A 25,372-nucleotide genomic window follows, 5' to 3' on the forward strand; every position below is an offset into this window, starting at 1 on the left:
TCAACCAAGCCATCCAGCTCCTTCTAACGATAGAAAACACAATTTACAAAAGACTTGTGTTTGCTTCCTCATCTCAGAGTTTTTGCAACAGCTTTAGCAGTTCTCCAATTTATAGATGGAGAAATTACATGTTCCAATCATGAGATGATTTAGTATATGGTATCATATTTTATTTTCTAATCTGCCAACTTTTAGAGCCATCTCCACTTTGAAATTTGGTGAGATTTTTGTCAGGAGTAAGTAGATGCTTGGGGAGAAAGAGAGAACCATTGTAAAACCCATTCTGCTTGTAATGTCACTGCTAGTGCTCTTTACAAATGAAGATAGCTGGGTATTACTTCTCACTTTCAGAAGGTCAGTGATTAATATTGTGTGGTTTGGAACTTGTGTAATGTCTGCTTCAAATTATTTGACTATGTGTAAATAGATCTAGAGACAGAGGTATTTTTAAAGTGTTCGGTAAAAATGCAAGTAAATAGCCTGAATGTGAAGGATGAGCAAATGACTGGTTCAGTTCCCCTTTTGTTGGGGAGGCAGTGTGGTCTACTGGATAGGGCAATGACCTGGGGGTCAGCAGACCTGGGGGTCAGCAGACCTGGTTCTATGCCTGGCTCTTACACTAATCTGCTGTGTTATCTTGGAGAAGTTGCTTCACTTCTCTCTGTGCTTCTGCTTCCTTTATCCTTATGAAGAGCATATACTCTGTGGGACAGGAACTGTCTTTCTCTGTGTATTTGTACAATGCCTACCCCAACAGAACCCCGATCTTGCTCATGGCCTTGATTCACCATCTGGGTTCATGGGGACAAATAGACATGGCCTTGATGCACTACACTAATACTAATAATAAGCCAGTGGACACCCTTTCTCCCCAAAAAGAGGATCCTGCTCCTCTCTTTATTTGAAGGGAACTATTTTCTGACTCCTCAAAGCACCCTTTTCCTCAGGCCAGGAGAGCACAAAGCACACTGTTCCCTGTGGAACTAGAGAAGGAATGTTTGCAGAGCAGTTAGCAAAAGATGTTCCTGCTGAAAGCTCAAGGATGACTCAAACAAGTGGGTTTTCTGAAACTGATATTCCTCAACTCTGATTTGACAAGTCAAACAAAACACTTGGCTGATGTGTGGTGATGTGGGAGTGAAGGGCATCAGAGGGTCAAAAAAGGGCAGACAATACATGAAAAGGGCAGACCACCAGCTCAGAAAAGCATTCTGTAAATACAAAATATAGGAAACGTTCTGAGAATTTGCATGCAGTGTGTAGATTAGATAGTACCTCAGGAAGTTCAAGTTTAATAGACTGATGGCTCAAGAGTTTACGGATCACGGCAGCACTGCTAGATGAGAGGATCTTAAATAATTTCTCTAGTCTGCCAGGAATGGACATATTTTCCTTTAAGAGGAACTTTACATGTCTTCTCTTTCTACTTGTTTTTATTTTCTTTTGAACAAATATATTTATTGAGGTCAGTTTTAGGAAAAAAACATTTATGATTGATTTTCATAAGTCGTCTTACCCAGATTTAAAACAGAGAGTTCTGCTTCCACACGTCTGTTACATTGAATTCTTTCTCTACAGGGCCCTATTGTGACTACAGAAAAATTGTCAGTGTTTATTGCCAACCCCACCAGAATTTCTACCTCTGAAAACAGAAATTGACTTCATTCGTTTTCATATGTAAAGATACAGAATAGTATTTGTATTTCATGAGCCAGGTCTTCTGGACACTACCTTACTCACTTATATGGCCCTCTCTACAATAATATCTGAGCACCTCATAGTCTTTAATGTATTTATCCTTACAATCTCCCTGTGAAGTAGGGATGCATTATTATTCCCATTTTACAGATGGGGAACTGTGGCACAAAGAGGTGAAATGACTTGCCTAGGGTCACACAGGAAATCTTTGGCAGAGTAAGGAGTTGAAACTGGGTCTCCTGAGTTCCAGCTTAGCACCATAACCATTACCTTTCCTCTTGCTGATACTCACATAAAAAGATGTCAAAGCATCCGCTTCCAGGGCACCAGAAATGGCTGCATCAGGACCCCTCAGCACAGTTAGGCTATACTGATGGTAGTCCCTAAACTATGGCCACCTGTAGCTTTTGTTGACTTTGATGCAACTTTAAGGCATCCAACACCTTACGGGAGGTGCTCAGCAATGGACAGGATTGGGCCAGAGAGAAATTTCTTCTTTGCTGATGAATACAATGTAGAATGTGAAATCTGTGTTAATATAAATACTGAGTTAATTTGCATGGTCCATTCTCACATTAGGACTGTGCAAACAGCATAGAATAGGACTATGAGCACATAAAATATCAGCTGTAATACAAAGTGATCCAGAAATCTTTACACCCTCCTTGCTGTTCAGTACGTTCTGTAGTGTTTCTAGGAAAAGTACTTGAAGACAAGCCAGCAGCACTGCTTGATTTGATTGAGTGGTGATATTGTCTTTCCTGACTTCAAGCTTATGAAATCCCCATTGAGATCCCATCGTCATTGGTGCTACCTTGACTGGAGTAAATTATCCAGAGAAGATTATAGAAAGTTGTCTCACATTTAAGAGCTCTGTGATTGTGGATGATTTAAAAGGCGCTTCTAGTCAGGGAATGTGTTTGTTGTAAGCTGTGTAATTAACAGTTGTTTGGGCACTTCCTTTGGCTTTACACCTGAACACAAGAGCAGCACCGGAGAACTGCAGTACATTTTTCACCACCATAACTGCTGTAATTTGCCTGATGTTAAATTGTTAACAGCTTTCCTTAACGATGGAAGCCAGAAGTGTGCTTTCCAAACCAACAATGTTACACTTAACTTGAAATTATGATGTTCTCATTTAATTACACACCCTCATTTCCCCTGAGTGGGGGGAAAAATGATTTGAGGCTCACTGTTCTCGGCTTCGCAGGGCTGCATGTGCCTGTAAGATGCAGGCAGAAAGTTTTGTTTATAAAACCAACATGAAAGAAGTGCTGGGCATGGAAAATCTGATAACCTTTTAATAGATAATTCCAGTTCTGTTGACTTATTGCATCCTTAAATACCTTCAATATTCCCAACCTTCACTGTCTAATAGTCCACGCTCCCAATGTCTCCTATGCTGCCCTTATATATGGCACAAACTCCCTTAAATATCTAAATAACCAGTACATAATGCTGCTTCAAATCCTTCTATAAGACCTGTTGCAGCCATGATGGCATTGCCTACAGCAGTGTTTCTCAAGGACTGATCTGTGGACCGTGCTGGTCCTTGAGATCTCCCTGACACAGTTTAGGAAGGCAACAAGCCACTCCCTGGTATCAAAAAAGATTGGGAAACACTGGCCTACAGAACACTACAAGTAGGTAATGGCAAGGCAGTGGTGACTTTGTATGCACAGATTGTCTACATGATAATTTACTCATACTATTATCTCATCCCCCTTCTCTTCCATCCCAAATCATGTGTTTGTCTGTCTGTTGCATCTTGTCAGTCATTAACTTTAAGGCAATTTCCTCAGCTGCTGTCCATCAACATGGACCAATTTACACCAGGATTTAGCCCCGAAAGATTATAACCTCTTTAAAACAAGGAACCATCTTTTCGCTACATGTTTATATAGTGTCTATAACAATGGGACCCTAATACTTTATATGGGCCTGTAGGTATTACTAGAATATACAAAATAATAATGTATATGTGTTAACTTTTAGAAAATTGGGATTTTCCAAACTAAGAGGTAAATGAAGGCTTAAGTTGTATGCATGTACATGTCTATGTATATTCCTGTCTAATCAATTTGACCATATGTCTAATGGAATAATTTGCAGTTGCCATACATGGGAACCTAAAATTAGGCCCTTTAAATCCACATTTAGGTACTGAGATAAGCAGTCAGATTTTAAGAGGTACAAAGGCCATGTCATTTCAGGGAAGTTAATGGGAGCAGCTTCTGAAAATCAGGTCCCTTAATTAGGTGCCCAAATTATGGATTTAGGTAACTAGCTTTGAAAATATTAACCTTAATTTTTATTCCTTTTCATTCCTGTTTGACCTGGAGAGCCAGTGCAGCTCTGGGAGATAGAGAGGAATTCTGTTCAGGCTTTTATGGTGGCCTTGTACAAGCCAGAAAGATGACAACTTAACTCTCATATCCCAGTGTGGGTTTATAGGCCTGGCAGTTAGAAAAACAAACCAAAAGTCTTTTTACTTGTAAACTGAGCACATTTGATCTGGAAGTCATTGAGCTGCAATAAACATGGAACTCCACAATCCCGTTTTTATGGAGTCACTTTTCAGAGTAGAACCGCACTTAACAAAACAATCATTATAATTGAATAGCAGGGTTTGTGAAAAGTGCTGGATTGAAAACATTGATGACAGAAGCCTTCTGTTTAATCAGGGAACAGCAGTGACAGTGGTAGCATAAACTTACAACATGCTGTTCCTCAAACAACCTACACCAAAGGCAGAGCTTAATTTGTAATGAAAGAAGTGCTGAGGCTCATGCAATTAGGTGCCAGGGTTCAAGCAATTTTTTTTTTACTTTCATAAATGAAGCAGCAAGCCCAGAGGTGCTGGGGCTATGAACTGCCATGCCTAGAGGTGCCGAGGCTCAGCCCTGGCACAAATTAAGCCCTGACCAAAGGGACTGACTGCCATTAGGGCTTTGCCTACATTAGTACATTTGGTACCTGTTTTCCACAACTGGTGCAGAGGGCACTGGAGCTAGCAATGGTAGAAGATGCAGTGTGGACACTCTTTTTGGAGCATATTTCTGTGACACAGTGCTCCCTGTCTTACTAGCACATTTGCAGCTGCACCATTGCTAGAAAATAAAAACCACATTTTCAGAAACTTAGGGATGAAAAAGTAGTTTAGTTGTTATTGCCCATTTAGTTTCTGTGCAAATAATCATCCAAGGTTGCCAATTACTCCTGGGTATACTAGTGCTTTTTCTATGATGTGGACACCTGATTGTTGGAAACGCTCAGATTTTCAAAGCCACTAACTTGTATAGTTTATGGAAAATTTAATTGAAAAAGTATATAAATAATGCCTTTCTGCTAAACTCAGAGAATGGATTCTTCTAACAGTATCAAAATACAGCTCTCTGACTATTTTGACAAAAACAAGGACTCATTTAAATGCATTAGATATCATTGGGGGCTTAGAAAGTTATTTGTAAGGGAGGAATTTAAAGTCTATGTGAAAAGAAAATTATTTCCCTCCTGTGGTATTATTTGGGCGATTTATGGGCTCATTTGATTCACCAATTTGCCCCTCATCAATATTTATTCCCATAATCTAGGAGCTTTGTGCATGGTTCTGTGATGATGCTTGGGGATGATGGTAATGGGTGGGTTAGAAATGCATAAACTGACATATGGAGTTACTGCTCAGGGTGACACATTTGTAATTGTCAGTCTGAGAGCCATCAGTGTGCTTAGTACTGTAGTTCTTCAGTGGGGTGAAGAGACTATCTCTTTGTCTCTCTTTGCATATCAATTTGAAGCATTTTCTGTGGATGGAATGGTTGCTTGTCCATTTCACTGTACACTACTTAGAATGTTGGATACTGTGGGACTGGTTATCTGGCCTCTTCTCCTCTATGTATGAAACAATAACAATGTAAATTTCCTTCCATAATATTTTAATACACATTATTTATTCACATTCATGTCATGATTGCCTTATCTTGCGGTTTTCATTAGTAGCCAGCATTACATATCTCTTACACTGTGCAGGGAATAGGTGCCTTAATGTAAACTAATATTGTAGCATTTGATATGGCTTTGTCCTGCGGAAATTGGTGGAGAGATCAGATTGTGTAGAAATGTTTTCATGGATGGTGATCTTGTCAGATCACACTAACTAAGCAAGTTTTGTCAGAGACATGGCCAAGGAAAATACAGGTGATACAGGAAGTGTCACTGGTGACTCAGTACAGAGTACACTTCCAGCCAAATCAGTTCCAAACCAATGCCACAGCATGGTTCTAGTGGGGATTATGCAGATGCTGGAGGTGAGGTCTTTTGGGTGACATGTAAAATTGAAATTCTGGACTCTTCTGTTCATTATAGATTCCACAGCACTTTTCCTAAGATTAAAAATTTTGGCCTGAAGTCCTAGCTATAGTTCTAACACAGGTAATTACAATCTTTCTGCCTAAAATTCCCCTCTGCAGTTTCAGTTGAATAAGTTATTTTTATACTGTTGCTGTTTACTGTTAAATGGCTGATGCTATCTTCCTCAGAAGTGGCTGCATTTCATGGGTGGGTGGGAATGATTCCTATATACAGTATGTAGACTATTTTGGGATTCTTGGATGTAACATGCTATATAAACATGCCATGACTATTCTAAACTATTCTAATCAGTGTTTGATTCCTGCACCTAAACACTCTCTGCTCCCTGGGACTGGGGGCATTATGGACCCAGAATGCAGAGTCCTCAGCTCTGGCTCTGGACGGGGAAAGAGGGTGTCACTGAGATTTACTTCCCTTAACATTAACTCCTCTTGGATAATCTTACCAGTGTTGACTTGGAGTCCTCTTTGGCCATGTTGGGCAGGGGATAGAGTGTTAAAAAGGGGAATTATTCTGACCTGGGAGATGACAACCATATTGGAAGGGGCAGTAAACCAAAGCTCTGAGTAAGGAGTGAGGCAGAACTGCACTGTCTCAAGGGGGAGCTTGGGAGGGGAAAATCCTTCCCAGAGCTTCTCAACCTGCAGAGGAAGTATACAGGCTGCATGATTTCTTTGGGTGGTTGAGCTGGCTGCTCTCTCTGCTGCTGGCCAGATCTATCTGCTGGTGTAGGAGGAGAGGGGACATGCTCTTACCACTTCCCTGCTGTCCTTGGGATGGCTTGCACCCCCAGAGGCAGTAGGAGGGAGCACTCTCGGGGATTAGGACTGCAACTATGCATAGGGTGTGGATGGCCAAGAATGGGGAAAGGAAAGACTCCTTATACCCCCACCACCTTTGTCAATGAAAGTTCTTAATAAACTAAAGCTAGGGAGTCAGGCATGGACCAGTGAATAGGGCACTGGTCCGAGGGTTAGAAGACCTAGGTTCTTTGACCAACTGGCTGTGTGAACTTGGACAAAATCACTTAACACTGTCTGTCTTCCCTACCCCCAATTGTCTGTTGTAAGTGCTTTAGGGCAAGGACTGTCTCCTACTCTGTATTTGTACAGCACCTTACACAATGGATAGAGCTGGCTGGAGGATAATAGTTGTGTACTGCAGCAACTTTTGAAGTTTTGAAATTTGTTTTTCATTCCAAAATGTTTCATGTTTTTTCAAAACCAGAATTGAGCCAAAGTGCCCATTTTCAGAACAAAACCTGAGCTCGTCAATTCAGGCAGAGAGGTGTGTATGGCACCAGGGTTTCTGTGGGGGAGACGTATTCAAGCCCCTTCTCTGCCTGATTCAGAGAGATCTGAAAAAAAATCATCCCAAATAACTCACAATCAGGGACAGCAGGGATTTGAACCTAGGTCTTCCAAATCCCAGTTAGTACCCCAACCTGCAGTCTATAGAGTGTGAGCACTTGCTACTATGTTTAAATTACCAAAGGTGTCATTTCCAGCTTGGGTAGCTGTATATGTGCTAGCTCTGATGGAGTTACTGCTCTAAAAATAGAAGTGTTGCTGTGGTGTAAGTACTCGGATGCCTAGTTTGTGCTGCTGCCCACACTGCAGCAGCTACGCTTCTATTTTCAGTGTGCTAGCTTGATCAGAGCTAGTGCATGTATGTCTACCTGTGCTGGAAATTAATTTTTCCTTCCCTTTAGAAGCAAGTAAGAAAATATTAGTAAGTTTCTCTTTTACCTCTTTCATTTAATGTTGTTGTTTCTAATTAAACCTAACATTTTATTGACTCCAGCCTGTAATTTAAGTCTTTACTTCAAAGCAAATTAGCATGGCAACTGCTAAGTGTTATTGACCAATTGACATAACGGGCAAATCGTTTCTGCAGCAACACTGGAGTTTGCTGGAAAAGGACATGGAAACCTTCATGTTGAGCCATAAAATAAAAACATCCACAGACCCAACCAAATAAAATCCTTTTGTTAGCAGAAGAGTAGGAACAGTAATATAAAAGTGTGTTCTGGAGGGTGGGAGGGAAAAACACAAGATAACTTGGGACAGTGTATATAGTTTCAATTAAAAATACATTTGCAATGGGAAAAATCATAAGTGGCAGTGAAAAAAATTACAGATGGAGATGTGAAATCTCACCCATGCTAGCAAAACTGGCAGAGGGGAATTGCGTATGCCCTTTTTTGCCAACGTCCCAAACCCCATTGAAGTCAATGGAAGTCTTTCTAGTTATTTCAGTTGGATTTGGATCAGGTCCCTAGTGTTTAGGATTCTGGGCTGAAATAGGTCTGAGTTATGACCAGAACCTTAATTTTTTTTATTATGGGAGATTTTTAACCCTACCTTGTGGATTAATAACAAGATTACTTTTTAAAAAAGAATGTGATGTTTCTCCTTGTCTGGCTTTGCTAATTTTTGCAGAGCATGGTGTTCAGTAAAACCTGAATAAAAGGAATAGCAACCAGCAAAATCCCCTTATATGAGGGGAGGATGTGCCTGGAAAAGGCTTTTATAAAATAGCCTGGAGAAAAAAATGAAAATTATACCAAATATGGAGCACTTTTCTCAGACCTGCTGCAGAAAACAGCATCAGCTCCATGCCCTCTGCCTTTGCAATCTAGCGATGTGATTAGAATACTAGGCTAGAAGGAGGAGCTCCAAATTAGTGGCCTGTGGTTTATAGACAAGTTAGATGGTCATTTGACTCCAGCTGTCAGGGATCTATATGGTAACAGCTTGCACTCTCCAGAGATCAGTCAGATTTCATTAACCTGTAGCCAGTTCTTTGTTCAGCTCTGAGCTCCCTTTAGCGAAGAGAAGCTAATTTGCTGAGTTTAGGCAGTAGCTGGATTAATCTCGTTAGATATATTTTTCTCCCTTCTCTAAAGTGAAGCATGTTTGGGATGAAGAGCATGTTTCTAGTAACTGTGGCTTTCGGTTTTACAGTGTAATAGGATATGTGAGATGAGATTAAATGCATATCCTTCTGTCTCGGGCATCAATAAGGCTGCCTGGTACTTTTATATAACTATACCTCATGTTATACCATCTCAGTAAAGTTAAGTGGTGACTTGTCCAGGAAGGGATCTGAACAGTTGGTGATGTTAGTTTTTATCATAGACTTTTTTTCATCCTGTTTTTACCAAAAGACGTGTATAAGGGAAGCTGCATTTTCAATTCATTGGTGACCCACGTCTTTTCAACGTTACAAATGCATTTAATGTTCTTGCCACAAGAACCTCAGGGTTCCTAGAGCAATATATCCTTTGGCTATAAACATCTACATTGGTCCATTTGAAAGATTTGGATAATAGGGGCTATATTGGCTTTAGATGGTAATTGAAAAGATGAGTAGGTTAACATTAAATTAAACACAGACGGGCAGTAATTAATTGCTATACATATATGGTGTGGAGGAAAAAATGCTAAGCTTAAAAAAAGGTGTGCCTAGGAAGTCTTTAGAAATCAAGGAGGTAATTTGCTTTCCAAAATGATTCACAGCATCTCAACGTAACTAATTAACAAAACAGCAGGTTTGTGAATTTAACAGCAGCAGGTTTAGGACTCAGTGGGTACAGCTACAAATGCCATTGAAGAATGTATTTCTAATTCTGTACTCAAATACCTTGAGATATTGGCTTTGCTCTTTCACATCCATGGGCACCCAGTGCCTTTCAGAATCAGACCTGCTGAGCAGTCACAGTTACAAGTGGCCACTCTCTGTAATAGGAGCTAGATGAAGGTGAAAGAGGCTGGTGGAGAGGTGGCGGATTTTGCACTGACAGGCATGACTCAGCCATCCATAAAATGATTTTTATTAATGTTTAATGCATGTCAAAAATGTCAGAATAAGTAGGAGACACATAAATTATTTAGTTTTGTGAGTTTTTTACCCTTTTCCCCCCTGCTGATATATGTAAAGTGTTAGTTCCTGATTTGTTTAGATATTTGATGCTATCCGAGACGTTAAACCTTTACACTTAGAACATTTCACTGCTACTCTTATGAGAAGAATGAATGCTACTTTGTGGTCCAATGTTTCACTGGAGAGATCTGGAGTGAGTGGTGACTGGATTATATAAAATCTGGTAAAGTGGGTTGTGATTATTTGGGATTGATTTCTGGAGGAGTGGGCCATTGAATAATTGAAACAATGATAATGAAACCTAGTACAATTCTGGGGTCCAATGTGCTGCCTGTACTTACGTGGGCAATTATGGCCCTTGAGTAAGAGACAGTGGACTTGTGACCCGAGTCACAATTTGGTTCCTAATTCTCCCTTGTTCCAGAATGGGAGTAAGCTCTTTTATCTGGCACAGTTTACTTCACCATCTGTGTTGTGCTGGCAGAGGCATGGATCATGGTTCTGTGAATTGCCCAGCCCTGCTGTCCTGCAGTGATGGGTAGGACGTTGTAGAGTAGCAATCCCTTGGAGGCTGCTCTTCCTGCACTGCTGTGACTGCTGATGCACGTAACCCCATAGAGGATGATCATTTCTGTCTGGCTCCTTACTTTTTCTGTGTGTGCTTATGCCATGGATCACAGTTTGGCCCTAAATGGCAAACCCTTACTCATTCAAGAAGTCACACTGAAGTCAGTTAGCCTCCTCACCAAATAGGGACCAGCCACTTCAGTAAGGACTATGCATATCATTTGCAGGATCCTGCCCTCATTTCATTTAGACTCTTTTGAACTAGCTGGAACTGAAAACACACTGCAGAATTAACTAATAGATACAGAGTTAAAATCCTAAGCAATGGTGGAATGAGAGTAGGACCAAGAGATATAAGCAAGGGAGGAAAAGATTCTCTTCAGATGAGGAGAGTTGGTGAGACAGACATAGGAATAAAAAGACTAAATAGAACTAATTAATAATTAGACCTGTGCTTCTGAGTGTAACATTAACCAAAGCCAAAGACGGATTATTACACCTCTACCTCGATATAATGCTGTCCTCGGGAGCCAAAAAATCTTACCGCATTATAGGTGAAACTGCATTATATCAAACTTAATTTGATCCGCCGGAGCACCCCCCAGGAGCGCTGCTTTACTGTGTTTTATTGGGTGGCGTTATAACAGGTAGAGGTGTATTTTTAATTGAAAAACCATAGTGCACCATATTCACACAAGACCCAATCCTGTTCCCATCCAAGTAAAGGGGAACGTTGTGGTGTATTTGTACGTGTTAGGATTGGGCACATGCACCCTATTAAGGAAAGAATAATGAAAAAGGGATTCTATCTTAAAAGAAGAAATTAACAGATTGTTTTTAATTTTGGGGAAAATGCAGTTGTTTTGACTGTTTGGGATTTTGTTAAGGCTCTTAGGAAAGTTACAGGCGCTGAGACTAGGATCTGAATTGGCCTCTAATTAAAGTTGCTTTCTTACTGTCTGGCATTAAATCCCCTTGGGAAGCAGATGTTTGGAAAGCCCACTTTAGGCACTGGCATATGGTTCTTTTGTAAGGCCAGGGTTTCAGGAAAACACCTCGTGGATGTTGTACATAATTAGATATTTTATTTTTTCATCCTGGAGAAGTTACTGGGGACTGGAGACCTCTAGAATTTGAGAATCTGGTTTTCTGTTAGACAGGTGGGTGACCTAATGATGTCACTTGATGAATTACAAGTGCAGGCTGATGTCCTGCAACAACACTTATGGAAAAAGCATATAGAATATATCAAGAATGAAATCAATGTAGTTTATAGAAATTTTTCTAACCTATAGAATTTAATGCAGAATGAGATCCTTATATACCAAGCTCTAGAGTTTAATAGTGAATTACATCCTTCTTACAGAAACGCCTAGGCAGATTTATTAAATTCTATAGAATGTTTCCATAAGAGATTGAGTTGTTACAGAAAGGAGAATGAAATGAAAAGGAAATGTTCAAACACATTTTGGTCAGAGAAAATGCCCTTACTTAAAACAATTGACAGTATTCTAGAGTAGAAATGGTCCTTAGCCTTGTACTAACAATGTTACAGGCAGCAGTCTTTTTGACAGTTATTGTAGAGCAGGAGTAGTCAATTTATTTTTTGTCAAGGTTCAGATTTCTTGGTCAAGGTATAGTCAAGGTCCGGAAACCAGAGAAACATTTTTCACACCACAATAACAATAATGATGGTAATAAGTAAATAAAAGATTTTGCAGTCGTTCAAAAGTGTCTGGCAGTCTGGATTTGGCCCTTGGTCTGCCTATTGACAACCTCTGCTGTAGAGTACAAAAATGAATAAGAGGAAAAGGATGGGTTTCTGGCTAAAGGCTCAGCCCTGAAAGGTGCTGATTATTCTCAGTTCCCTTTGCAGTCAAGTGTTCAGCAACTTTCAGTTTTGAGCCCTAAAAGTACCAGACTTGGCATCAGTTGATCCCACAAACTTCCAAAGTGACCTTGAGAAAGTCTCTGAATCTTTCTGTGCCTCAGTTTCCCATCTGTAAAAGGGAAATATTCTGATCTCCTACCTCAGAGGGGCTTTGTGAGGCTAAATTAATGAATGTTTGTGAGGCACTTTGAGACCTTCAGATAATAACAACGTTCAACACTTTTTTATAAAACTTTTCATTTACAGATCTCAAAGTATTTTACAAAGGTGGGTAACCATTATTTCCCTTTTATAGTTGGGAAATTAAAACACAAAGAGGTTAAAACAGCTTGTTTAAGGTCACAGAGCAATATAGCAGCAGAGCCAGGAATAGAACACGTCTTCTGATTCTGAGGCGTGTGCTGTAGCCCCAGGTCTGTGGTGGCTGAAGGCATTATAGGAGTGCCAAGAATTTTTACTTTTATGAGGGCAAGAAATGAAACTTCTTAGACTGATCCCAAGACCCAGATGAAAATAAAGGAATGTCACTAAGGTTTGACTTGCATTAGTTACATCCTCATAGTTTTGTTAGTATTTGTTTAAAATAAAATAAAAATAATCCCCTGCTGATGGACATAAAGCACAGCATTCACCACAGATTGTGCATTAATTCAGTGCTCTTCTAGTGCTCTGAGTAGTTTTGTGCCCTTGTATGAAAAGACAAAGTCTAGCTGTTGGCTGAGGTGTGATACACAAAGTGTCATGTTTTTTACTTCAGATGCTGAATGCAGTTTGTAAGAGGCCACATGTGCCCTGAAGCTGATGAATTTGCATGTTTGATACAAGTGGGTGTATCTTTATCAAAGCCTTGCCTATTATTTGGCCTGCTCTCAAGCTGTGGGGCCACAGTTTAGATGTTTGTATATTCAGAGTCTCTGTTGCAAGGCCTGGTGCTGCCAAGTACCTCGTGGAGGGAATAACAATCTTAGCAATTAGCAACCCCCCCCCCCCCAAAAAAAAACAACTCAAAAAACAAACCAAAACTAAAAACCCTCCACAAAACCTGCCAGGTCTTAATGTCATAGACAAGGCAACGGGGGAGGGTTTTAGCTCACAGTGGCTGCCCCTGTGTGAGGCTCTAAGTGACAGGAAATTTGAGAGACAGACTTTCCACTACAGAATGGGCAAGAGCTGCTGGATCTCTGACAAGTATTGGCAGAGCTTTGAAAGGCTGAGTATTGTTATCAAATAGCTCCAACTAAGGGGATGTTGCAGCAAGCAATCATGTTGTATAATTAATAGAAGGAAGGATAAAATGGGGAAACATAAAATATTAGTTTTGGATTGGGTCTAAGTAATACATATAAAAGGACATTCATCTTTTCATTTTAGAATAAATTCAAGTGTAAAATGAATATAATCTTTGTCTTGGCTGGGACAAATTGTTTGGCATATGAACCAGTGGTATTAGTCTACTGTGCATACTGTCTGTTTGGTTTCCATGGTTCTTGTGACTGAACTCTTTAAAAAGTTCACGGGGACACAGTTTAGACTATATTGAGTGTGTATGTGTATACTATACCTAATAGCTTACAAAGATTTACTCAGTATAGTACTAGGGGAAGTGTTACAGTTCAAATTCATAACATACTGAGAGCAAGAGTCAATTGTCATGTCCCAATTCCATGCAGCACTGAGGCATATGTTTAACTTCAAACACATACTAAAGTACATTCTATACAACAAAGCACTTGTGCACTTTGAGGTCAATGGGATTTAAGCACATGCTTAAATGCTTTGCTGAATTGGGTCCTCAGTTACATTGGCGTTACAGCAGTGCAAGTCCATTGACGACAAAGGAGTTATTTGCATTAGTGTAACTGAGAGTAGATTCTAGCCCCTGTTCTATGAAGTGTAAGTAGTACAGTCCAGGCAAACTACAGTTTCGTGGAAAATACCTGTAATGTCGGTTTTTGGGGTTTTTTTTTGTGCTCCTCAGATGAACATTGCTCACTTTGGTCACATCTCCTGTTTCAGTGTGTGTTGAATTCAAGCAGCCCAGTCACTTGAACACAAATTAATTTAGGTAAGAGACAACATATGGCAGGAACTCTAAATTAGATCCTATTGATTGAGAAGGCAAACAATGGGAGGTAGAAGACAGCTACTTTTCTACCCTTGTTGCTTTGACTTAATTCAATCTGCCTTTTGCCCTGACCCCACTGCCCTCTAACCTGAAAATCTGTAGTGGTTACTGATTATTGTGAACTCCATAGATATTATTTTACTTTGTTCATTGGTTATTAAGTAGCATAATAGTCTCTGCTCTTGCTGAAGTTTGTAGATCCTGGCGTTAAGCTTCAGTAATACTCAGAACTCAATAATTATTTTTACAGATTAATCCTGCCTTTCTTTAGATTTGATTAATTTATTTCTTTTTTTAACTCCCTCAACAGAATGAGAATGGAAAATGAGATTTTTACCTAGCCTAGGAATGACCTTGGTTTGGGCAAAATCTTACCATCTGGGCCCCAGGTGGGGAAAAGGGAGGAGAGACCCTGTTGCTCCTGAGTAAGCAGAAAAGGAGTAATGTGCTCCTCCTTTGCAATATGTTCACAAGAGGTGTGGTCAACAGACGGGGGCGTATTCATACTCCTTGTTTCAGCCAGATGGTGCCTGCAGACACTGGTCAGAAGCACATGTTGCTTCTCTTCAGCAATATGTGCTCTACCACGCAATCCCCTGTCTGGTTTTGAACAAATCTGTCTAAAACCAACATATTCCTGGTGGCAGAGACCCCATCAGGCACTATCTTGGCTCCGCCTCACTGCCCCTGCTAGGGCAGGATTTGCTTTTACTCTGCAGGGTTTGAACAATAAATATAATTTATAATAATAGTACATGACATTGCTCTCTTGCTTTCCATCCAAAGATCTCAAAGCCCTTTACAAACTTTAATGTCTTAATTGCCACAGAAGGTTAAGAGGGGAGGGAATGTGGTTATATGAAGCAAAGGAGAAAATGGAGTGCATTATGGGAAACCAGGAAGGGCCACAGTGTGCAAGAGAGCTCAAGAGGAGGGTTGTCAGGTGTCTGGTTTTTGACCAGAACACCCGGTCAAAAAAGGACCCTAGCGGCTCCGGTCAGCACTGCTGACTGGGCCATTAAAAGTCTGGTTGGTGGTGCAGTGGGGTTGGCAGATTCCCTACCCAGGTCTGTGTGGCTCCCGGGAGGCAGCCGGCATATTCCTCTTGGGACGGCCAAGGGGGCTCTGCACACCGCCCCCTCCCTGAGTGCCAGCTCTGCAGCTCCCATTAGGCAGGAACCATGGCCAGTGGGAGCTGCAGGGGCGGTGCCTGTGAATGGGGGCAGTGTGCAGAGCCCCCTGGCCACCCTTCCGCCTAGCAGCCGGAGGGACATGTTGCCCCCTCCTGTGAGCCGCTTGAGATAAGCACTGCCCAGAGCTGCACTCCTCACCACCTCCCACACCCCTGCCCCAGCCCTGATCCCCCTCCCGCCCCTAAACTCACTCCTGGAGCTCGCAACCCCTCCTGCGTGCCACCCCCCCGCCTCGGCCCTCTCTCGCATCCAAACTCCCTCCTGGAGTCCACACCTCCCACACCCAACCCCCTGCCCCATCCTAGAGCCCTCTCCTGCACTCCGAACCCCTTGGCCCCAGCCCAGAGCACCCTCCTGCACCCCAAACCCCTCATCCCTGGCGCCACCCCAGAACCTGCACCCCTCCAGATCCCAACTCCCTGACCCAGCCTGGTGAAAATGAGTGAGTGAGTGAGGGCGAGGGAGAGCGAGTGACAGAGGGAGAGGTGATGGAGTGAGAAGGGGCAGGGCCTCGGAGAAGTGGGAGGCGGGGGCTTGGGGAAGGGGCGGGGCAAGGGTATTAATTTTTCTCCAATTAGAAACTTGGCAACCCTACTTAAGAGAGAATGAGAACAGAGTGTAATAAGGAACAGAAAGAATTAAAATAATAAAAATAAATGAATACGGGCAAAAATACTGGAAAAAAGAAGTAATGGAGAGAGGGGGAAATATGAAAAAGAAAAGGGGAAGCATTTAGAGAAGAAAGAACTATTGCATTCTACAAGAACATAGGACGGGGAAGATCTTGTGGTTAAAACAGTGGACTAGGACTCGAGAGATGTGGGTTCTAGTCCCAGCTCTAGATAGACTTCATGTCTGATCTTGGGCCAGTTACTTAATTTCTCTGGGTCTCAATCCCCTATCTGTAAAATAGGAAAAATAATACTCCCTTTCTCCCGCCTTTAATCTGTCTTGTCTGTTTCCAGTGTAAGCTGTTTGCAGCAGGGACTGTTTCTTACTATGTGTTTGTACAGTGCCTAGCACTGATATTATTTAGTGCAACCAGGTGCTACTGTAAGACAAGCAATAATAAAATCAACAGAGATTTAGGACCAGGTGAAGGAAAATAGACTAAAAAATCCAGAAGAAAAGAATATTAAAAAAACAGAAAAAGATTCTAGGAGGGGCCTTAGTGAAGAGAAGAAGGAACAAAGTCAGTGTGACCCAGATTCATCCCAGCATAATTCATGGACTTCAGTGAAGTTACACAAGGGATGGGTTTGGCCCAATTTAATGCCAAAGTTTCTTAAATGGTAAAATCTGTTCTGAGAACTATTAAAAAATGTGGGGTTACTTTCCTAAAATATTGCATGGGGTTTTAGACGAGTGACTCCCATCAAAGTCGCATGACTGTAACCCCATGCAGTGCTTTGACAATATGCCCTCTTTTTTCAGACACATACTCATTCTATTTTTAAACTATTTCCATGGATTTTCTAACAGCTGCTCTTTATTTGAAATTGAGAGAATACTGCATTTTCAGATTAAAATTAAATCATTTCTAGGAACAGCCAGACTGGATCATACCACTGGCCCATCTAATCCAGTATCCTGTCTCCAACAGTGGCCAAAGCTATGTGCTTCAGAGAAAGAAATCCTGAAGTAGGCAGTTATGGGGTAACCTGTCACCAGGGATAGTTTACGGTACTAACTCTAACTATTAGAGTTTGGCTTACACCCCAAGCTTGAGGGTTTATATCCCTTCCAAAGCTCTTGTCCATATTATTAATCTTTTCTACTATAACTCTGGATATTCTTGTTATCCATATAAATGTCCAATCTTTTTTAATCCAGCTGAGCTCCTGACTTCAGTATCATGTGGCAATGAGTTCCACAGGCTAATTTATGCATTGTGTGGAAAAAGTGTCTCCTTTTATTGGTTTGAATTTGCTGTGTTTCACTGACTATTCTTTTGTGGGAACATTCCTCAAGCTCCCATCCTCAACCATATGATGTCTGGGTTACTGTGCCTCACCTAAAACTAGATCTCCCATTCAGAGAACTTGAGGTGGGTAAATGACTGCTTTGAAGTGTTGTTCTGCTGATCTTGGGCATGCCACTTCATTGGCTGTTACTCAGTTTTCCCGTGTGTAAAACTGGGACAACAATACTTAACCTTCTTTGTACTGTGCTTTGAGATCTACAGATCAAAAGAGCGAGAGAGGTGGTGTTGTGTAGTCCCATTCCCTTTCATAATTGGTGAGCTAGTGACTGGAAATGAGCAAACAGTTCCATTGATGCTGCAGAAGAACTGAAATTGAGCTCACTTTGGCCCTGAAGGAATAACAAGAGAAAAGAGCAGAGAGAATTTGTATTTTGCCCTTAAAGTCAGCATATCTGCTAGTCTAGAGAGTACCTTTTTACAGTCTTTTTTTTTCAGTGCAGAGCTGTACTTTTACCACAATTCTGTCCTTCCTCCCAATCATTTGCCAATGACAAGCTCCATTCTTAGACGGCAGAGTGATGGTAAAGATGTGTGGTAGTTGGATGCAAAGTATTATTGGTGCCATGTTTTATGTATTAATCAGACCTGGAGATTGTATACACAGGATTCCATAGGAAAAATTATACACTGTCATGCACACATGAAGCATTTGGAAATGGAAACAAACACATCGGAAACCCATGTATTAGAAACAGCTGGTAGTTGGTATGAAATTGTTCTCATCTAAAAATAATAAGAATGGGTATGTTTATAAACTATAAACTAGAGAAAGCATATTTTCTGAGCCGGTTCGTCTCTGAGGCTGGGTTGCTATTGATTTTTGGAGTGCCTTTTAACTTTTGATCCTCTGCTTTTCCTTTAAACACATACGTACCCCTCCCCCACAACCCGTATTAGTAAAAGACTACAATATAATACAGTAGTGGTCCAAAACAATACAATTTACAATAGTGTTTTGCCACAGGCTGGGCTGGCCCTTTAAAAGGAGTTGTGACTTATAACTAATTAGCTGCCTCCCAGGTGATGGGTTTGAGGCCAGGGAACAGGTGATGGCCTGCAGGTCACCTGGGGCCAGTTTTTAAAGGTATTTAGGCACCCTAACTTTAAAAGTGAGGTCCCAGGTTCTTAGATAAAAGGCCAACAAGCAGCTTTGTTGGGAGAGAGAGCTGCAAAGAGTGGGTGGGCTCCTACAGTAGACCCTGGGCCAAGGGAAAGGACCTGGTTTACCTGTATGATTTATGTTGGACTGTTCTTGTGTTTGAGAGAGAAACTCATCCCTGAAGAAAGGGGCTGAAAATTTGTTACTGTTGGGAGCTTGATTTGATGCCCTGGCTGATGAGTTGGCCCACTAGCTTGCAGTCTCTTCAGTGTTTTTGACCACTACTGAAAAGTACGGTAGTATGTTTTATAAGTGTATGCACACACCTACATCTATAAATCCTTATTGTTGTGCCCATTCATACCTTCCTTCACACCTATGCTCTCTTAGTATAGGCTGTTGTAACATCTTCATTAACAGTGCTGAGGCAGGTGCAGGTACCATCATCGTGGAAACCAAGTGTATTGCTGCTGTTCTGGTCCAGTGGGAGGTCACTCAAAGTTGTTCTGGAACCCATGGAGCTTTGCTCCTGGTGCATCAGGCTGAGAAGACCCTATTGATCTAATATATATGGCCCAATTCTCCAGCCTTTACTCACATAGTGCCTAGTCAGCACACATTGATATCAGTGGCAAAGGTCCTGTTAACTTCAGTGGTGCAGAATCCGGCCAGGCTGCAGTATTGGATCCACAGTTTCCCTGAAAATATGCAAGATAACATTGGGTACATTCTTCCCACAGTGAAGTCAATGGTGTTGTATCAGGGATAAATTTGGCCCAATTCTCTATTTCTGTACCTAAGAAGGATCATGTCCAGCTAACATATCAATTGCTCTGATTTGTTTTGATTTGTTTTAGAATCATAGGACTGGAAGGGACCTTGAGAGGTCATCTACTCTAGTCCCCTGCCTCATGACAGGACTAAGATTATCTAGAACATCCCTGACAGGTGTCTGTCTAACCTGCTCTCAAAAATCTCCAGTGATGGAGATTACACAGCCTCCCTAGGCAATTTATTCCAGTGCTTAACCACCCTGACAGGAAGTTTTTCCTAATGTCCAACCTAAACCTCCCTTGCTGCAATTTAAGCCCATTGCTTCTTGTCCTATCCTCAGAGGTTAAGAAAAACAATTTTTCTCCATCCTCTTATAACAACCTGTTATGTACTTGAAAACTGTTATCATGTACCCCCTCAGTCTTTTCTTTTCCAGACTAAACAAACCAATTTTTTCAATCTTCCATCATAGGTCATGTTTTCTATACCTTTAATCATTTTTGTCACTCTCCTCTGGACTCTCTCCAATTTGTCCACATCCTTCGTGAAATATGGTGCCCAGAACTGGACACAATACTTCAGTTGAGGCCTAATCAATGTGGAGTAGAGCGGAAGAATTACTTCTTGTGTCGTGCTTACAACATTCCTGCTAATACATCCCAGAATGATGTTTGCTTTTTTTTTTTTTTTTCAACAGTGTTACACTGTTGACTCATAGTTAGCTTGTGATCCACTATGATCCCCAGATCCCTGGTTGAATAAGAGGGTTAGGTAAATAACTGTATAAATCATCCTAAAATTTTGTTGGAGGCTAAATTACTATTATCCAAGACCTGCAGTAAATCACCTCTCTCCTTTCTATCTCAATTTTCATAAACACATGCAAATTATTTGCTTTTGAAGCTATCAGAAGTGAGTACCAAAAAGGTGAGTACATGAGAGGATTCCACAAACCAGGGTTCTTAAAGTGCAGTGCAAAAGTCAAATACAGCCTTGAAAGGGGCTAAGATGCAGCTTATGGAAACCCTCTCCCTGTAAGTGCAAGATGAGTGCAAATCAAATCAACTACTGCTATATTCTTCTGGGGAACTCAGCCAACAATGCCTATTCCTTTATCAAGAAAGATACAAGAACCATCATCATGAACCCTAGCCAAATACAACCATTTGTTTTATTAGGCTATGCACACACCACTGCTACCAGGATGGATCAAATATGAGCCATTTAATACCACAAACAAAGGCTGGCCTCTTTTGACCAGCTGACTTAAAGAAGAACTTCAAGTGCAAATAGCAACCTTTTGTACTTACAGGGTCAGTCACTAGAGGGAGACATGATCACATATGCAAGGCGGGTTATTACGCAAGGAAATACAGACTGTAAATTTATAACTGTACACTCACTTATCTTTAATAGTAAATCAATAATGGTGGTAATAATAATAGTATATGTACAAATTAGGTGCAGTTGTCTGGCTGTCTGCAAATTTGCAGTAAGGACCTCGCTCTTGCAAAATGTGGGTAGCCTGCTGTATTATTGCACAGACCTGCAGAGATCAAGATCCCATGTCTTTGCTGTGTACATAATGTATGGAACATGGCAAAATACTTGGAGGGGCTTTTTTTCCATCCACATTCAATCTCAGACAATCAAAAATCCTCTGCTAGTGGTGCTGCATTCAGCAGCTGTGACAAGACAAACCAAATGGTGTTGAACAAGGCAGTCAGATGTTATGGCTGGAGAGAAATGCTTCATTTCAGGCCAGTCAACGGAGCTGCTTCTAAGTGAGAGGTTTATCCCACGCTCTGCCTTTCTCTCAGACGAATGGTAGATGTTGTCTGTCTGAGAAAGGCTAAAGGTAAAAGTAAAGTGTTTCAGTGCACGCTGTAACCTTTTATGTCCATGTAACAGTGGTGGATTTAAAGTTGTATTGCACCTATCTTTTTATGATGGGTGTTCACTATGCAATGACAGTTGCTCTGTAGTCCATGGCAACTGCAAAATGTCCTTCAAACACTCATTTTTCAACAGCAGCTGATGGAATAGCAGCATCTGGCCTGCAGTGGGACGATACATTAATATTGTCTTATGGCATATAAAGGATGTACTCTTGTCTTTTGAAAGAGTAGGAAACTCATTTCTTCTAGTGCTTCCAAGGGACTGAAAAATCTGTGATTTATTGGTGAAATTCCTTGAGGGGATGAAGTCACTGAAACTGCAGGGGAAGGTAAACAGCATATCAAAGTTCATGCAAACTGCAGGACTCGTACAAGGTCCTCCACCCCTTGAAATGGTGCAACAGACTCTCCCCTGGGGTCAGCCCATCTATAGTGGATAGAACTGAAGGGGAAAAGGCCAGGCCCAACATAAACCCAACCCCTTTGGTGAATCTATCACCAGGGATGATGCTAGATTAATGCAGGAACTGCAATGCCCACTTCACTTGTACTTGGGCTTTGCTCAGGGGCATATGGGGGAAGGCCACACTCTCTTCCATTCCTATGCACCTGGAAAGGGCTAGCCACAGTCTGGCCTATATAAGGAAGGAGGGGAAAAAAATTGATTCCCTGACTGAAAAGTGATTGACCCTACAGCACTCTGAAGAGTGAGATAGTCTGGGTGGATTATTTCTGACTTTCCCCTTATACATAAATTGCTGGTGAAGCTAATGCTGTTTGTGTCTCAACTATTACAGTCTGTCTCATAGCCTACAAATTACAGATAAGCACTTTCTGTTATTTGATTTGAGCAAAGTGGAGTGTGTAGGTAGTTGTATCCAGGGCCCAATCCCTTCTAATTTGGCATTGTTATTCTCCTCTGTTTTGCAGGGTCTTTTCGAAATGATGGATTAAAAGCTGCTGATGTCCTTCCAATACTAAAGGAGAAAGTGGCCTTTGTGTCAGGTGGGTTCATCCTTCATTTGTTTTCTCTTCAGAGGATGCAGAGCATCATGCCAATAAAAAGATGCGGAACTTAGTAGTAACAAAGACAGCAACTTTTTACATCTTCACAGCACTGCACAGACATTTAAGGGCCAATTTCTGATAGTCATAGAATCACAGACTTTAAGGTCAGAAGGGACCATTATGATTGTCTAGTCTGACCTGCACAACGCAGGACACAGAATCTCACACACCCACTACTTCAATAAACCCCTAACCTATGTCTGAGCTATTGAAGTCTTCAAATCATGGTTTAAAGATTTCAAGGTGCAGAGAATCCTCCAGCAAGTGACCCGTGCCCCACGCTGCTGAGGAAGGCAAAAAACCCCTAGGGCCTCTGCCAATCTGCCCTGGAGGAAAATTCCTTCCTGACCCCAAATATAGCCATCAGCTAAACCCTGAGCATGTGGGCAAGACTCACCAACCAGACACCCAGGAAAGAATTCTCTGTAGTAACACAGATCCCACCCCATCTAACATCCCATCAGAGGCCATTGGGCATATTTACCGCTAATAGTCAAAGATCAATTAATTGCCAAAATTAGGCTATCCCATCAGACCATCCCCTTCATAAACTTATCAAACTTAGTTTTGAAGCCAGATATGTCTTTTGCCCCCACTGCTCCCCTTGGAAGGCTGTTCCAGAACTTCACACCTCTGATGGTTGGAAACCTTCGTCTAATTTCAAGTCTAAACTTCCTGATAGCCAGTTTATATCCATTTGTTCTTGTGTCCACATTGGTACTGAGCTTAAATAGTTACTCTCTCTCCCTGGTATTTATCCTTTTTTATATATTTATAGAGAGCAATCATATCTCCCCTCAGCCTTCTTTTGGTTAGGCTAAACAAGCCAAGCTCTTTCAGTCTCCTTTCAGAAGACAGGTTTTCCATTCCTCGGATCATCCTAGTAGCCCTTTTCTGTACCTGTTCCAGTTTGAATTCATCCTTCTTAAACATGGGAGACCAGAACTGCACACAGTATTCCAGATGAGGTCTCACCAGTGCCTTGTATAACGGTACTAACACCTCCTTATCTCTACTGGAAATATCTCGCCTGATGCATCGCAAGACCTCATTAGCTTTTTTCACTGCTATATCACACTGGGGGTTCATAGTCATCCTGTGATCAACCAATACTCCAAGGTCCTTCTCCTCCTCTGTTACTTCCAACTGATGAGTCCCCAGCTTATAACCAAAATTCTTGTTATTAATCCCTAAATGCATGACCTTGCACCTTTCACTATTAAAGAGGGACTGTCAGTTACATCTCCTTCAGCAGCCCTCTGCCCCCTGAGGCACAAGAGCAGAGGTTTATGATGACTTGATTGGAACATTGACTCATTAGACTCATATTGCAATGGTGTTGCCTGACAAATCATGATAAGCTTTGGCCTTGAACAATAGTTGGCATTAAACATGCTTACTCTGTGATGACAATGAAACAAGTGTAGAAAGTATTTTATATCAGGAGAGCAATATGACTTGAACAAATATTTTGTCATTGTGAAAACCTGACAGTTAAACTGGGACATATCAGGTGTCTTGAAAGAAGTTATCAAGACACTAAATGAAAAAACCAAGACTATCCTAGTAGAACTGCGACACGCAGTCACTTTATCTTACACTGGTATTTCACTCTGAACATCTCAAACTGTTTTACATACTTAAACTACAGAGCAGGATCTCATCATCAGCCTCTTTGGAAGGTGGAACAGCAACTGCAGAACTGTTTCGGACAGGAAGTGAAATTGAACAGTGTGTTCAGGGGAACCTGCACAAGAGGATTCATACAGGGATTATGCTGGAATTGAGCAAGCCCCTTTGTGCCAACAGTTCAATTCACTTGGAAATGACCATGGCATCATATGAAAACTCATGGAATCTTTTAATAGGACAAGTGGTCTGGACCTTGGTTTTACTTATCTGAAACTCCACACTGTGGCCTTGGTTCAGTTCTGAATCACTAACTCAAGTACTGACCTGGCCCAAACCTTCTTGGCTTGTGAAATCTAAAGGATTGCTGCCAAACGTTTGTGTGCTCCTCTTTAGTTTCTCACTGTGATTCACTGCAGACTGGTATACTTGGGAAAGCTTTTCCCTGAAAGCCTTACTGGTCTCCGAAGGTTGTGTGATCATTCCTGACACAGCTAGCTAAATAGCTAGCTCACGATTTACACCTCTTCTCCACAGTCTTCTACACAATGACTAGGGGTAATAATTGCCCGTGGCTTTTGATGATTAAATGCATGAGGCTGCAGAATCTTAGTACAATACTCCCAGCATCATTCTTCACTCCGGAGTCTAAGTACTGTTCAATTTCTCTCTGTATCATTGTAATGAAACAGATTGAGAAATGGATCTCCATATGTGAATTGATTACTAGATTATTTTAATTAAAATGGAACACTTTCCTAGAATATGGCATGATCACAAAGGAGAAAATGTTTGCATAGAAAAAGAAAGATGAGAAAATTCCTGAGTCTCACAAAAATAATTCATTTGTAGTGTTGTCAGAACTGGTAGTCTGAGTGTTGGATTTGAAGTCTATAATCAGCATAAACTTCCTCAAGAGAAAAGTCATTTTTAGTTTTCTTCACTCCATTATTTTTATATCAAAGATTTTTTTGTATATTACAATTAACTGCAGCCAGAGGCATATGCCAAAGTTATCGAGTACTTGGGGGTGGTCTCCAAATCTTTATATTAAGCAAAATATATCAGTAAATAGTCAATTCTCATCTGATCATTTAATTGTATGTTGTTTTCCTTTCCTGTAGTCTGTGGCTATATCTTCTCTTTCTAGGCCATGATCCTACAATGAGGTCTATCTATTGTAAGAT

At 41.2% G+C, this 25,372-nt stretch overlaps 1 protein-coding gene across 6 annotated transcripts in view; it reads left to right on the forward strand.

The window, feature by feature from the left end:
• KALRN (kalirin RhoGEF kinase) overlaps positions 1-25,372 on the forward strand; it is a 743,024-nt gene that overhangs the window by 215,538 nt on the left and 502,114 nt on the right. For all 6 annotated transcript variants that reach the window (XM_045032050.1, XM_045032053.1, XM_045032055.1 and 3 more), the window contains one exon: positions 22,419-22,493. In XM_045032050.1, the coding sequence (XP_044887985.1) occupies positions 22,419-22,493 (75 nt within the window). The remainder of the gene's footprint in view (positions 1-22,418; positions 22,494-25,372) is intronic.

The sequence above is a fragment of the Mauremys mutica genome, chromosome 10, assembly GCF_020497125.1.
Source record: "Mauremys mutica isolate MM-2020 ecotype Southern chromosome 10, ASM2049712v1, whole genome shotgun sequence".
In the NCBI taxonomy this organism is placed as follows: domain Eukaryota; kingdom Metazoa; phylum Chordata; order Testudines; family Geoemydidae; genus Mauremys; species Mauremys mutica.